The sequence below is a fragment of the Aedes albopictus genome, chromosome 3 (genome assembly GCF_035046485.1).
Source record: "Aedes albopictus strain Foshan chromosome 3, AalbF5, whole genome shotgun sequence".
In the NCBI taxonomy this organism is placed as follows: domain Eukaryota; kingdom Metazoa; phylum Arthropoda; class Insecta; order Diptera; family Culicidae; genus Aedes; species Aedes albopictus.
The window spans coordinates 292,725,808-292,741,709 of NC_085138.1; the positions used below are offsets into that span (position 1 = coordinate 292,725,808).

At 39.7% G+C, this 15,902-nt stretch overlaps 1 protein-coding gene across 2 annotated transcripts; it reads left to right on the top strand.

Moving 5' to 3' along the window:
• The first annotated feature begins 67 nt into the window (after positions 1 to 67).
• On the top strand, positions 68 to 9,413 carry LOC109406504 (protein regulator of cytokinesis 1). Of its 2 annotated transcripts, XR_009999548.1 has the most exons (6): positions 68 to 348; positions 468 to 859; positions 6,970 to 8,303; positions 8,414 to 8,539; positions 8,606 to 9,049; positions 9,165 to 9,413. XR_009999548.1 is itself a non-coding variant. In XM_019679591.3 (5 exons), exons 1-5 carry the CDS (start codon positions 305 to 307, stop codon positions 8,894 to 8,896), a joined length of 2,187 nt encoding a protein of 728 aa, XP_019535136.3. In that variant the 5' UTR covers positions 68 to 304; the 3' UTR covers positions 8,897 to 9,413. The 2 variants fall into 2 exon arrangements, 1 of the variants encoding a protein (XP_019535136.3); XM_019679591.3 differs by having other exon boundaries at positions 8,606 to 9,413.
• Positions 9,414 to 15,902: the final 6,489 nt, after the last annotated feature.

Below are 15,902 nucleotides of genomic sequence, written 5' to 3' on the forward strand. Positions count from 1 at the left end.
AATTCAGTTCAGCGCCTTCATGAGCCGCAGCCAAATGGAACCGATTCGTGCCAACCGGTTTTCATCGGGGTGGCTTTTGTGTTAACGTATTTTTCGCTCCATCAAACGAAAGCAGATTGGGAACGCGCTTTTGTGAAGATAAAAAGTGGATTTTTAAGAGTTTTTCCGTGATTGGTGCCGCGAATTGTGAAACAATTTAGAGTTTATGTGATTTCGGAGCTCCGGATGGTGGAAACAACTTGCGGAACGGTATAATTAGTTATATATAAAGGCTACAGTCGACATCCACCGGTGTGTCCAAACAATGGATGATTCGGTCGTTGGAATGGATCCTTTGGACGAAATCGAGTGAGTATCGTTTGATATTTTTTTTTTCATTATAGCTACATCTTTTCAGAAAGATTGCCGTGAAAACAACATAAGTTTTGTAATTTGTAATCAAACGTAATTGTTTTGTTTACCTACAGGCAAAATGTAATTCAGCAGGCACACGAAATAACAACGGTCTCTGTCCGCCGGATCCGGGAGCTGTGGACGGAAATATTCGACGAGCACATCTGCCAGGACCACATGAGCCGTTTGCCGGAGCACATACAGACATTTTTCGACGAAGTATACGAGGAAAGCGAGGGACGAAAGCGGAAAATCGTCGAAGCGATCGATGCTTTGCGGCGCGAAGCAAGCGATCTCAAACGGCTGCTGCAGGAGGATCCGGGTGATTTGGAACCACTGCCGGGTACACCGCTGCACATGATCCAGATCAGCTTGGATCGGAGTTTAGAGTTTATGCGCGAGAAACTGAAGCTGCGGCATGATCAGATCGACGAGTACTTGTTCGAACAGGAGACACTATGCGAAGGTAAGCAAATGCATTGCAGGGCTGGTAGCGAGTCACTGCATTGAACGGATATTTGGTTTTAACTTGGCATGGAGGCAAGAGCCCACTATACAGGTGACCCCTAATTCATGGTGCGTTATAAAGTTACCGTGCTTAAGAATGAATTGCTAGGAAGGTCTTATAATAACCTAACCACTAACGAAGCCTGTGGAGTACCAGGGCGCCCTCCACAATATTTTGCCCTTACTGCGCTAATCGACGCAATGATGCAGTGGATGTGTTGATCAATAATTATTTGAATGTTCACCTATATGGTTTCGCATTACATATGCGTTTCACACAGTATATTCTGTGTATCATCACTTTTAGCGTTTTCCAATCGATACCGATCTGATTTTGTTTTTGATGTTGTTCTTTGTAGATCAGAGGTTCCCAAACTTTTTGCAGCGCCTTTTGAAAATTTCGGAAGTGTCGCGGCGCACCAACATCTTTTTGCACAGAATTTTCATTATCTTAGAACAACTTTCAGTTTATAAATTCAAATGCAAAATTGTGAATAATTTTCAGTCCTACCATGTTTCTTCAAAATCAAAATAAATTTCAGTTTCTTTCCCTTTACTGGGGGAAAATCCTTCGGGGCCTTTCGGGAATTCCTCCTGATGTTCCATCGTGGGTTCCTTCTGGATCTCCTGGAATTTATTCGGAGATTCCTAATAGAACTCTTTCTGGAATTTCTCCTGAAATTCCTTCAGGGATTCTCCCTGAAATTCTTTTGGGACTTTCTTCAGATATTCCGTCGTAGATTTCTCACCTTCGGGGTTTTCTTCTGTAATTCTTTCGGAGAGTTCTCCTAGAATTCCAGGACTTCCTTCATGGATTCCTTCTGAAATTCTTGCGGGGATTTCTACTGGTATTCCGACGTGGATTTCTCCTGGAATCCTTTCGGGGTTTCCTCCTGGAATTTCTTTGATGATTCTTGTTAGAATTCCTCTTAAAATTTCTTCGGAGATTCCTCCTGGATTTCCTTCAGGGATTCCTCATAGAATTCCTCCAGGAGTTCTCTTGGAATTCCTTCGGGGTTTCCTTCTGGAATTCCTTCGAAGATTCCTCCCGGTATTCCTTCGGGGGTTCCCCCCTGGATTCCTGCAGGGATTTCTCCTGCAATTTCTATGGAGATTTCTTCTGGAATTCCTTGGGGAATTCTTTCGGGGATTCCTTCTGATTCCTATTAGACTTCCTATGGGGATTTCTCCTGGAATTCTTCGAGGTTTCCTTATGCAACTCCTCCGGCGATTTCTCCTAGAATTCCTTAGGGTATTCCTCTTGAACGTCCTTCACTGATTCCTCCTTGAATTCCTCGGGGTTTCCTTCTGGAATTCCTTTGGTAATTTCTCTTCGATTTTTTTCCGAAGATTCTTAAAAAAACAAAAAGACAATCACACCGTCTAAGGCCAGAGGCCGCACAGACTGAACATAAGGACTGTTCAATTTATAAAACGGACAACTTTACAAGGCAATAAAAAGAAGACGCGTAGTTTAAATTTAACCACCCTTGCTTCGTTGTTCAGTACATCATCTTTCATTATAGTAATCATGTTTGAATCGTATAGGGGTAGGCGGGGCAATATGGACACCCTAAGGTTTTTGCCAACTTTACCTGGCAAGATGTCAAAAAAACTTAGTTTTTTGATACATGTATCCTTTTAAAGTCTATTTAGCATCTATTGCACAAGAATTCTCACGAAGAAAAATGATTTATCCACTTCAAAAAATGTTATGAAAAATGTTAGTTTCTCATGACCGTCTTCAAGCATACGGGGCAGAATGGACACCCCCATGGGGCAATATGGACACCATGAGACTTTTACGAAATTCATACATTATTTACACCTATAAAGTCATTTCATTACAAAACAACTATTATGGATGAATAATACGCCGAAGTAGTTCATTTTTGTTCAGTTAATTTAAATTCAGGCTGTTTTGGATAAAGCTTCGTTTTTGTCGACATGTACAGCTAAGCCTAGAACAACTATTTTCCACTGCTGTCGTTTTTTGGCCAATTTGTTTCACCCTATGTCTACTATAGTGAACATTTAACCGAAAATATACTGAAATCGAAGAATTTGGTTGGTTTGTGATTTAGGTTATATTTTTCCCTTGCCGCTTCTTTCGAAAAGGTGAGTGTCCATTTTGCCCCGGCAGCAGAAGATATTTCCAAACTTGATTTTTGATATAATAAAGCAGAAAATATAAACATGTTAAGCATGTAGATACAGCAAAACTACTTGCATGTGTTCTAGAAATATCAGGTTTTAATCGACCTGCAATAAATTAATCACTAAATCTTATTTTAGATGGTGTGAAAATTATAATTTCCATGCACAAACAACGGAGGATGCAACTTTTTCGTGTAAAATCAAGTATAATTTTAATTTCGAATGTTGCTTTCCTGAAACTACGTTTTAGATAAATGGACTATATTCTCCATTCATTAAAAGTTCAAAAAAGTTCGCATATTTCAAAATATTGAGGGTGTCCATTCTGCCCCGGGTGTCCATAATGCCCCGCCTACCCCTAAAAATAGTTTTATTTTATCCCTCCCCCTGGATAGTCAATCTTGACGCGATGGGAGGGCTTAATCCATTAGCATTTTAGCGCCAGTTTATTCTCCACTGCTTGGACTTTGAGCTAGATATATCTGGTTTACGAGTTGATCGCAAGTGAAGGAATCGGCCGTAAGTGCTAATGGGAACCAAAGGAGTATCCGTAGTGCATTTATCACAAGTTATATTATGTTTCCAGTTCAAAACCGAATTAGCGACATTTTTTCTTTGACTTCCGTTGCCTTTGCCCTGCGTTAAACATAATGTCGGAAGTGGGGCGCTGTATTGTACACCTGGTGCACTATACAGCGCCCCACTTCCGACATTGTGTCCAACGCAAGGCAAAAGCAGCGGAAGTCAAAGAAAAAATGTCGCTAATTCGGTTTTGAACTGGAAACATAATAATTCAGCTTGCATAAACCTAATCTTTGCATTCTTTAAATTTTCTCAAATTTACAATAATTATTGTTGAATTTAACGTAACGCAAGAGTGGGTAGGGGAGGTCTCTGCGTTACACTCATCATTCATCACTTGAATACGAAAGTACACAGGACAGGGGACGCTAGGATAAGTTGACTTACAGCCTTACAGATTAGGTAACGTTAACAATTAAATTTATTACCTTTAGAAAATTCTGGACCCTAATCAGTCAAAACTGCTGATTTTAGAAATGATTTTATATTTGTATTTCTTCTTTTTATAGGTTTTGTAGCGATGAATATATAGAAGTTGACAAATAATCTTAATCATTTTAATTTTTGACACAAAAATCAGCTGACTGAACTTTTTTGTTTTATATTCTAGACGGTATTATAACACTGACCAAAAAAGCAGGAATTTTGTTGTTCATGTTTCTTTAGGACTTACGGTGGATGTAATAATACTTCGGACTTAGATGATCACAGATATGCAGAAGACGACTAGACGAAATTAAGAACACAATTTGACACATTAGGCGCTGTCCATAAACTACGTATACTTATTTTTGGCCAACTCAGAACCCTCCCTCCTCCCTCGTAGACTTTCGTTCATACAAAATTTTCATAATTTGTATGGAGCGTAGGCTTTGGCCAGACCCCCCCCCCCCCCCCCCCCCCCCCGTCCTCCCCTAAGAGTCTACGTAGTTTATGGACAGGCCCTTATAGACTATATTTCGACGTTTAGGATTTGACTGATTTCATACAACATCGAATGGAAGCTCAAAAAATGTTACCTAACACTAATATGAGAGTTATTTGGGGATGATGCTGGTGATGTCAATGACCAACATCGGTTATTGACACTATTGGTAATCAGCTTGAAATAATTTTCAGAATGTATTGTAAAAAACTTAGGTTATTATTTGATTTATTGTTTAGAGATGCTGTCAGAAAACTAGTTGCCTATATCGGCTAAAAACGCTAGCTCTGGCAGCTGTCTCCGAATAATTTTCAAAAATATCAATCCTGTAAATATTAGCTATGACAATTTTTTTGCTTTTCTTTGTAATATTTCTCAGGAATAGTACCTTGAAGGCGTTAACATGTACAGCTTTTTTTCTCTCTGAATATTGTCCAGTGATCTCGGATATTTTCGATTATTGAAATATTGTTCAATATTATCATATCATCTTTGGAGCTTCCATTCGGTCAAAACACTAGTGCGATGGGAATAATTAAAACACAGTAATTTTAAAAACTACTACGACCCAATACTAATTACTACACACTTTGCTCAAGTTGACGACATCGTCTAGTCCATCGTGAGTATTGGTACTAGTAGGGGGAAAGTTGGGAAAGGGTCCAGGCTTTGCTAGGGTAGGACGGGGCAAGATGGCCACCCGGGGCAAGATGAGCACCCCTCCATTTTACTACTTTTTTAAGGAATTCTGCCCAAACAGCTTCATAATCCGTTAGAATAAAGTTCATCATGTTTGTAAACCTGATGAAAGGGACTTCATAACGAACGAATTAAAAAATATCGTCGAATTAGTCAATGGCATGGATTTTTAGCATTTTCTTATAAGAAATCATCAGAATAAAATAAGGTTTTTATGTCAGAATCAAATTTTTACCATAATTCTGGTTATCAGCCAACATTACTAGCTCACTGTAAAGCATTTTAATTTACATTAGAAAATATTTTCTAAGAACAAACATAAAAATTTATTCAATTTTAGTTGTTTACCTATAGTGGGGCAAGATGAGCACCCCTGATGGGAATATAGAAAATATTTTGAAATTATTGTAATCCACTCAATAGTGCCGAATATAGGTTTCTGTATCCTCTGCAACTATTTGGTTGCGTAAATTCCTAAAAATAATCAACCTAATAATCGTTTATTGTTTTTCGGGTCATTTTGTATAAAGTATTATAAAACCGCATTTATTTTCAATAATCGAAAAAAAATAATTTTAGAACGTGAAACCATAGCTATAAACAAGGTTTACTATTTCAATCACTGTATATTCAATTTATTATTAAAATATTGAGATTTTAATGATGCGCTCTTCTTGCCCCGTAGCATGTTCGAACTGACCATAAAACATCTTTTTTGTTTAGTCAAATAAATCATCCTTATTGTGAATTTTAAACTCTGCCATGTTTATGGGTGGTAGAAAACATGATATAGAAAAGAACTACTGAGAGGTACTATGAAAACTTGTGTTCACTTTCAATAAACTCAACGTGATCCTTAGGGTGCTCATCTTGCCCCGCCCTACCCTATCAGCTGTCATGCAGCCCCACCTGGTCACTCTACAAAAAAAAATAGGGCAGATCGATTAAGTACTATAGTACTATAGATATGTAGTATAGATATGTAGTAATGAGCTGATTTTATGTATTGTGAGTAGGTTTCGTTTTGCAATGAAATGGTGCAAAAAGCCTGGGTATTATGATTCCTTGTCTAATTTGATGCAGTTTGAGCAAAACTTTGGGCAACAGTGTTGTTGTTTCTCCATTTCTTGCAACATAAACAACATAGTTATCCAAAGTTTTGCTCAAACGGCATAAAATTAGGCAAGGAATCATAATACCCACGCTTTTTGCACCATTTCATTGCAGAAACGGAGAATTGATCTTCTCACCATACACATTCAGCTCATTACTACAAATCTAGTACTACACCGAATGTGCCCCATTCTCAGAATTCCAAGACGTTTATATCACTGTAAAACAGAAAAAAGCCAACAATTTTCGTGAAAATTCTTCACCCAGTTCACACTACCTTCATCTGGTGGAAATGTTTCAAGAAACATTACGCTGTGCAATATCGTCAACAGAAAGCGCTAGTTTGAAACGTCAAATGCAAAGGAAAACGATGCGCGCGCCTCTGGTTGTGAAAGCCACGCAACTATGAGGATTTAAAATGATCGTTAAAAGCGTGAACGATGGATTTCGCCAGTGTTACGTCTGTTTGTCTGGGACTGTAAGTTTTCCTGGAGAATGTTAATAGAATCCCTTTATTTATTTTTTAAAGCAAAAAGGGACGCCATCATCAAGTTAATATAAACATGCTTTGAATTTTGTTTTCTTTTGTTCAGAGCTGGGTGAGATGCCAAGACAGCTGAAGAAAGATCCCCTCCCATCGGAAGCAGACATTTGCGAGTTCCGATCTTACTTGGATAACCTGCGAGCCGAGAAGCTGCAACGGTTCGACGACATTGCTGCCATGCGTCGTGAGATCAAACTAATGATGACCCAGCTGGAGATTGTGCCTCAGTCGGATCGGCAAGAGGAACTAATAAACGCACGTAATTTTCCTCCAACCAGATACAATCTCAACGAACTACGCCATTTGCATGAGATGGTGCGATCGCAGTCGGAAGATTTGAAAGAGAATATCGACCGGATTCGGGACAAATTGCAAAATTTATGGACGTATCTGGCAATAAGCCCATCCGTGGTTAAACGATTCCAAAAGTACAACGACTATAGCCAGACTACGTACGACAAGTTGTTTGCCGAGCTGGACCGGTGCGAGACGCTTCGGCGGGAGAATATTCAGGCATTTGTAGATCGCACCCGGGTCGAAATCGTGCAATGGTGGGACAAATGCCTCAAATCGGATGAAGAGCGCTCGAGATTTTCCACCTTCAAAAGCGATGTTTATAATGAAGATTTGCTTACATTGCACGAGATGGAGTTGAATGATTTGAAGGAGTTTTACCGGAACAACGAAATCATCTTCCAGCTTGTGGAACAACGGAAGGAAATGTGGGAAAAGATGATGTCACTCGAGCAAAAGTCAAACGATCCTTCCAGATACAACAACCGAGGTGGTAAATTACTTGAAGAGGAAAAAGAACGCAAACGGATCAATGTGCAGTTGCCGAAAATCGAGCATAAACTGTTGGAAGCTTGCAAGCGGTACGAAGACGAGAATAAGCGTAAGTTTACCGTATTTGGCGAATGCATAGAGGAAGTAATCCGTGACCAGTGGAAGAAGCGCGAGGAGGGAAAACTGCATTCCAGCGCTAGGAAAAAGGCAAATCTGGCAACTCCGACGGCCGTCAATCGGACGGCTTTAACGCGAACTCCCAAAACGGCTGAAGCCATGGTCAAGCACACCAGCATCAGTAGCCGGACGCGGACAGCGGTGGGACCAAGCGCAGAAGCTTCTATTAAAAATTCGGCCAGCAAGCTACTGTCCGCCTCGAAACTGTCATCGGCTGGAATCAAGAGGAAACTTCCATCGCCGAAAACGGGCGCCGTCAAACGGTCTCTGCTGAAGGATTTAAACAGCCCGAGGACATTCCTTAAGCCTGGTTTGCCAGTGTCGGCAGGTAAAAACCGACTGCTACAGAAATCACCCGGGAAAATTCCTAGCATTAAAGTGTACGACACGAAAAGTGGCCCAGTTGCAGCTCAGAAAAGGGTAAGTGGCGATGATTTATATGTGATTATTAGGAATGCTGTGCGCGAACGTTTCAACAATACTTTCTACTAGTTAAACTTATCTTTTTTTTTTTTTTTTTTCACTTTTAGCGATCGAGGCGGAAATCTCGAACAAAATCACGCCGCAGTGTTAACAAAGCCCGTCCGGATATTGTAATCACGTCCAGCACGAACACCACATTACAATCGGAATCGGTATCGTACGAGCATTTCGAGGTGGGTCATTTAAAACTAATGCCATTTTTCCGATCATAGCGCATCATCTACCGTTTCTCGTCGCAGAATTTCTTCGAGACCAACACCCCGAACCGATCATCTCTGATGCCCGGTCGGGGGCAACTAGCTACAGCGGAAACCCGCGCCAACACCCGCCGACAATACCGCAATCATGGAATACCGCAGCTAAATGCTACCGGAAACCCCCTAAGTACACCGTCCAAGATTACATTCCGGAATCCGACGGCTTCGTCGACGATGTTGGCCACTACTTTGCGATCCCCGGCAGCAAGCAATACCACCGCCAGCGGCAAGAAGCTCATGTCCACGGCCAAGAATTGTCCGATAATTTTCTAAGCTCGAAGCGTTGATTGCAAATCAGCTTTCGATAGTGTGGCGCCCTCCGTTCAACGAACGTTCTGCAAGGGTTGGCAATATGTTAAATGTTATGTTGTTCTAAAGATTTTTGCCCATCCAGCAGTACAACACTCGAAACGATAGTAGTAGCCGGTAAGTTATTTAACGCAGTCCTTTTTTCGTACCGTTTTTATCGATTTACGTCCTTTTTTGTACCATACGCATATTTTTTAGTTATCTGATTACAAGAGAAAATAATTATTTTTAGTTAATTTTTAACACGCTTGTGATTTGAATAATTTTACGGCAAATAATAATCAATGAATCGAATAGTACATGCAACATTACGTAAAGCTCTCTGAAATGAAAAAAAAAAAGAAAACTGCTTGAAAGGATCTTTAGGATAAAGTGGAACGGATCTTAGATCCAGTTCTCTGTACAAAGCTTAAAATAATATAAAATCGATCTTCTGATTATTAATAAATTCATAGTTTAACACAACAACGTCGAAACAAAAGTGCTTTGTACTTTAATTAGCAATGATTTTTTTTTTCTGGATGACATTGGATTCCCTCAAATGAAATGCCCAAAAACTAAGGAGTTTCTTCTGATCACATTAATTGCTGGGACTCTTCTGCTGTTGAAGGTACTTGCTGACTGGGATGTCTAATGGAAGCATACTACTTCTTCATTCAGTCGAAGTCGAATTGAGCTTTTCTTAATAAGTTATTTTCTTAAAAAGTTCTATCACATTCTAGTGCTTCATCGATGAGCCAAATGTACCTCAAGGATCTGTTCTCGTCGTATTTTTTTTTCTGGGTTCATTGCTACCCAGAGTCTTCTCTAACATTCCAAGTGGCATCTACATTATTTGTTCCGGCTTCGTAGCGCCCCTCGTACAAATGCCGTATTATTTTCTGCAGTGTTTACTATTGCTAGTTTATTATTTCCACTGTGACTAAAAAGCGCGACAGCCCGCTAAAAAGAAAAAAAATAGTTTGTAGTTCGTCATCAACGCAATAAAACGTTTGTATCGCTTTTTCGAAGTTGCGTGTGAGTTTTTATTCCCGGAAAATCCGCAGTCCAAGGTCAAATCAAGTGGAATCCTACAGTCCATTCCATGTCGAAACGTAATTGTTCACCACTTCTTTCTCGCCTTCTCCTTAGTCGACTAAGGTGCCGGCCAGAGTGGACGCATCACGCGGCGCGACGCGGTGCAATGCGGCATTTGACAGGTCGCGCGTCGACGCGCGGCAGAACTCCGTTCATTGGAATACAGGGAAAACAATCATAACATGCCAGAGTGCGCGCGGAACGATGCGAAGCGGAAAGCGTTTAGCCGCGCGACGCACGACAAAACAGTGCATGCACTGTTTTTGATGCGGAAGTCAGGCGGTTCGCGCGGAGAATTTTGTATTTTTGTGTGGGTTTCGTCCGTTTTTACCAAATCATGGCGGTTATTTTACGAAATTGTTTTTCAAATGCATTTAAATGTGAATGTAAAAAATATGAACATGAGTAATACCACATGTTTATTATCCGGTGGCGTCTCGTAACCTCACTTATCACCTATTCTGTGAATCAAAATCAGTAATTCCTTTGAATTTATAACTGTTGTATCAGCAGGTATCGAAACCCTGCTTTCAAGCTGGGTACTCATTGAGTACTAACCGATGTAAAGAATAAAGACAATAAAGTTAGTTGTTTGTAGACCATGGACATAAACGGTTCAATTTACTCTTGTCCAAAGAACGTCCCAAATATCCTATTTTACAGGATATAACAGTGGCGTACGAGGATTAAACTTATTATCAAGATGATAATTTGGCCACCGCTAGTTATTTTTAATGTTTTTTTTTGTTCGTTTGAAAGCGTGCATTGTTTTGTGATTTTTCGTAAATCATTTTTTTGTGCTTCGTTTGGTGTACATTTTTTTAAAGTTTCCTAAACAATCTTTTAAAACACAAAATGTAGCTTAAGCTACCAGAACTGTTGGATAGTTTGAGCGTGGATTTATGTGAACATTTTATTGTAGTGTGATTTTTTTTGCCATGCATTTTAAAGTTTTGTGCTGTGTTAAACATCAGAATACGGCAGTTCATACCTTGCACAGTGGCATTTTTGTGTGTGATATTCCATGAACGTTTTGTTGTGTTATGTATCGGTCAAAGGATTTCTTAATTGAATCATGTTTTTCCTGGCGTAATTTTTTTATGCATCTATGTTTTGTGAGTGGTTAAATATCATGCATTTTACACTACTTTTATGAAGATCGCAAGACCATTTTGAATCGCTCAAGTCTTTTCATCCAGCCATCCTTGTTATGCATTTTGCCATTTTTGCTCCCATTGTCCTATATGGTGAACAAGAGTACCTAGGCTGAGATAATTTTCTGCACGACGTCGCCGATCGCAATGTGAGCTTTGCATGTTTGATAATCATCGGCAACGTGTTTTGAGTGCTTTTCTCATGAGAATTTTGAGCAACTCAAATGAGCACCGCCAAAATCAACTGTGGAAGCGCGGCACTCCATTGTATTTTTTCCCGTTTGTGTGTGGTGACGAATGCCGGACTAATCGTTGTCTGTATCGCCATAGTAAACAAGGGAAAACAAAGTGCATTTTTTGTCTGATCCGCCATGGCCCAGTGAGATAATCAGTCGTTCCAGCTTATAAAAGTGCATTGTTTTGCAGCTGTTGTCTCCATTTGCCGGTGCATTCATTTGCCGTGTTGTTTTTTGTGGACCACTTCTTCGTTTGATGACATCGCCTGCTGATGAAAACGTTTTGGATTTGAGCACTACATCGCGAAGGATAGCTGAGTTGCTGCTGTGAGGCCTGTGGTCCTGTAGAATGCTGTTTGCGTGTTTTTTTTTTCTGTTGTACAGAATAGGCGGCAGAATAGTGCTTTTAATGGATATTGAGAAATAGGTACTGCGTGTATGTTTATAACAGTTATTTTGGTACAACAGTCGCATTCTATCTGTTAAGTGTTTCTCACTTTTGTCAGCAGTTTGCAAGTAAAATTTGTTTTTTTTGTGTTAACACCTTTTTTTGTGAATGAATCTGACAATGTTTTGCTAACTGTATTTTGTAGTTTAGGAACAGATCATTGATTTTTATTTGGTTTTATTTCCAATCTTTTTCGGGGAGGAGAATATTCATGTGATTAATTTATCAAACTATTGTGCGAGCTAGAATAAACAAAACGATGAATACTTAACTGCGTTTCTTCACAAACAAAAATGTGGATGTGTATTATAGCCATATAGCTGAACATTAGTTCTTTTGAGATTATATCTAGAATACATAAAAATGTTTAACCTTTAGTTCGCTTTCGAAGAATAATTGTTAAAAATGGAAATATTCGATGTTTCAAAAGTAGTAGTTTAAGCTTAAACGTTCAGAATATTAAGAACTTTCCTAAAGGGAAAGGTGTTGTAGCAGCAGGTATCGAAACCCTGCTTTCAAGCTGGGTACTCATTGAGTACTAACCGATGTAAAGAATAAAGACAATAAAGTTAGTTGTTTGTAGACCATGGACATAAACGGTTCAATTTACTCTTGTCCAAAGAACGTCCCAAATATCCTATTTTACAGGATATAACAATAACTAAAAACTTAACGGAAATAATCGAAATCTCTGTCATTCTACACCCATTACAAGCAGAGCTTTCACATTAGCCCTACCATGTTTCATGCACAAAAAGGCGTTTGCACCCTCTCGTGTATTTTACTATCTCAAAGTATTCTACTAGGGCTGTAAGCTTAAAAAATAGTTTCAAAATAAAAATATACTATTTTGAGTTAACAAACTTGTTCCATTGCCTTGCTGTTTAAAAATAAACGAAGGGCGCCATTTTTTAACGTATACAACCCTGTGGTAGCTCTTGTTGTATACGTTAAATCTTGTTGTTCATAAAATTTCAAAATTTGTACCTAACCCCACGTCTCCACTAGTCTGAAATGTCTTGCCATTTTGCTGCCAGAAAGAGAAAACGTAACAGAAATGATCAACACCGCTGCTTTCCATGCAAACAGCGAGAGAACATTTCTGTCATGACACATCTGTCCAGCAAAATGGCAAGACATTTCTGTCTAGTGGAGACGTCGGGTAAAGGACGGGTAGATTTGAGGTTAGGGAATCATCATTGTCCCAAATGTACACCTCTTTTGAATCATCAGAAGTAAATAGCATTTGAACTGTTGAAATGTTATGACTCTTAAACCGATAGAGAGGAGACAGCTCACTTTGATTGTGTGCTACTGGTTGTCAAGGCGAACCTGTCACAATCTGTCTCTGCAACCCGAGTTGGAAATTATACATGGATGGTGTGAAGTGATCCAATATCCAAAAAATCTTATTAAAACTTCTCACCGTTTGTTGTATTTTGAAAGATGACATAATTATGGTCAGTTTAATAAAATCTATATAAATAAAAATGGAATGGTGTTTGTATGTCACGAATACGCTCGGAAACGGGTCAACGAATCTGCACCATTCTTTCAGTGTTTTATTCGTGCAGGGCTCCGACGTGTTCATGCGAAAAAATAATTAGAAAAATCGACCGGGAAAGCACCGAAAACGAGAAAGTTTGAAATTTCATTGTGCGGGGCATTTTTCTACAGAGCTGCATGTCAAAAAACGCAGTAGGCAGGCAGTACGACGTTTGCCGGGACAGCTAGTAGTTAATAAATAAAATAGTTATGGTCAGTATTCATGTGCAAAGGTGAGGGAAATTATGAAAACTTTTCAGTTTGCATTACGAACAGACGCGTTGCACCGCGTTCACTGTGGCTATCAAGCCGCGTTGGAAGCCGCGTCAAAAACGCGCCGCACCGCGTCGCGTCGCGTGACGCGTCCACTCTGGCCGCAGCCTAAGGAGTCTGCCCTATCTGACCGAGCTTTTGACTTTATCTTCGCGAGACCCAAATATCGCTGACGCGCTACGGCTTTGGTTCCACGTCTTACTTACTCGTTCTAGCGACCTTATATCAAAATGACACAGACCTAAGCTTGAGTCACCCTAACAGCAGATCTATCTCTCCCCTGCATTCACTCTGATTCAGGCAGTGTAGTATCGTCTCTTCAGGCTTAGCTTCCTATTCTTCCATTGATCTATGATATCCTACACCTTGCTCCAACTAACACAACTAACGAGAAACAATGCCGCTGGCCGTCTCACTGAGGCGTGCCATGCTGCACCGAGAAACACTAACAAAACAAGATCCCTATTTATGACATCATAAGATGGATAATCAAATCCATCCGTGAGAGGAAGTGAGTGAACCCAGCTAAATAATACAACCTACGTACCTACGCAAGATTAACTCTTCAAAGTCGGATTTTTTCCAACAGCATAGAAAGGGTAGAATATGTATGATGCAGAATATTTTTTCTGAATATCCTCAGTCATCCAAACTATTCTTAAGTTTAGACCCTAAAGTCTACGCGTGTAGCGGTCCGAATTGTTCATGAATTTGGATCCTAAAGTCTACGGGTGTAACGGTAACTTCTTTCATTATTCAAAGCTACGATTTGTATTCTCTCATGTCCAGTAATTCTTCTAAAAGTTCAAAAGACAGTATCAGATTAGTCAGGATATCCTAAGTCATCCGAATTGTTCGTGAATTTGGATCCTAAAGCCTAAACCGGTAACGGTAACTTCTTTCATTATTCAAAGCTACGATTTGTATTCTATCATGTCCAATAAGTCTTCTGAATGTCCAATACACGGACAGAAATGTTGTCTGCTTGATATAACTTTTCCCATAGTTCTCTCAAGCTTCGAAGACATTCTTGGCATAATTGCTGCAAATGGTTGATACATAATGATTTGATGTCTACATCAAGCATCTGTTTCATTTGAATCAACATCATTGAACACCAACCATCAAACGCTTAAACCAAGCATAAGTGTCATTACTTCAACCCGTGTTGACCCAGCCTCCTGTCTGCTATCTACTCACTCAGTCATTGTTCATCATGGCGGCGGTAGTTCGAAGTGACGATTTTAGTTTTATTGTAAAAACTTGGTTTTTCAATTATTGTTTACTGACTGCCAACCAGAACAAGTGTGCTCTACAATTACCAATCTTCCGGGATTCGCCATTTCAGAATTCAGGTGAGTGCTTGGGTAAGTGTGCCGCCGGTAATGGGGTACATGAATTTACAAGCTCATGATGACTGTGTTGTGTTTTCCAGGTGCAGCTTATTACTCAACCTACCAATCGAAAGATGACCCAAAATGTAGCACCTAGACCGCCACCACCGGAATCAACGCCATCCTGCAGGAATCGCCAAGTTCGGGCAAGGAAACTCAGGCCCCGCTGATATGTAAAGGAGATTTTTTGCGTGTGCCATCTGTCGACAGATGCTGCAAGCGGAAATTTCCGTTGGGTCCAAGCTGGGCGCCCAGATCAAGAAAATCACGGACGAGGTCAAGTTGGTGCAAAAATTGATTCCTCTGTACTGGTTTTCCACGAACGATTGCCGAGAAACTGTACAACCTGCTGGAGAAGCGCAAGACCGGACTGGCTACCATGGTGGAGTTCGGAATCGACGTTAGTCTGCTGGTGCGCCGGTCATACCACTAAGAGTTCAGTTGTTTTGTTGCGTGTTATAGTTTGTAATTATTTGAAACAAAAAATAGTTGAAAAGAATAAGGAAAATAAAGAATGTATGGGAAATTTTAGCCAATTAAAAGTACCTTTAATGGTGGTATTTAAGGCAATATGTTACAGTTAGAACATATTGCACTAAATTACGACCATTTTAGAATTGTTTATCCTAAATTTAACCTCATTTGAACATTTTTTTGTGTATGCTTAAAACAGCTTAAAACAACCATCTAATATAGTTCGTTTAAGCTTCAACTTTAGGGTAAAGTTAAACATACACATGCTTGGATATACCATGAGAATAAATGAGCTGTCAAACCATCAACAATATATATTGTTGATGAAAGCATAATATGATTGAGTCAACCATATTTCTTGTTCTAATC

What these genes read in the sequence shown, in the direction of transcription:
- LOC109406504 (XM_019679591.3), top strand. Translation starts at nt 305, where the DNA reads ATGGATGATTCGGTCGTTGGAATGGATCCTTTGGACGAAATCGA. An exon ending in GATCCTTTGGACGAAATCGA is followed by an intron (nt 349 to 467) that starts GTGAGTATCGTT and finishes GTTTACCTACAG; the next exon opens with GCAAAATGTAATTCAGCAGG. An exon ending in CAGTTGCAGCTCAGAAAAGG is followed by an intron (nt 8,304 to 8,413) that starts GTAAGTGGCGAT and finishes TTTCACTTTTAG; the next exon opens with CGATCGAGGCGGAAATCTCG.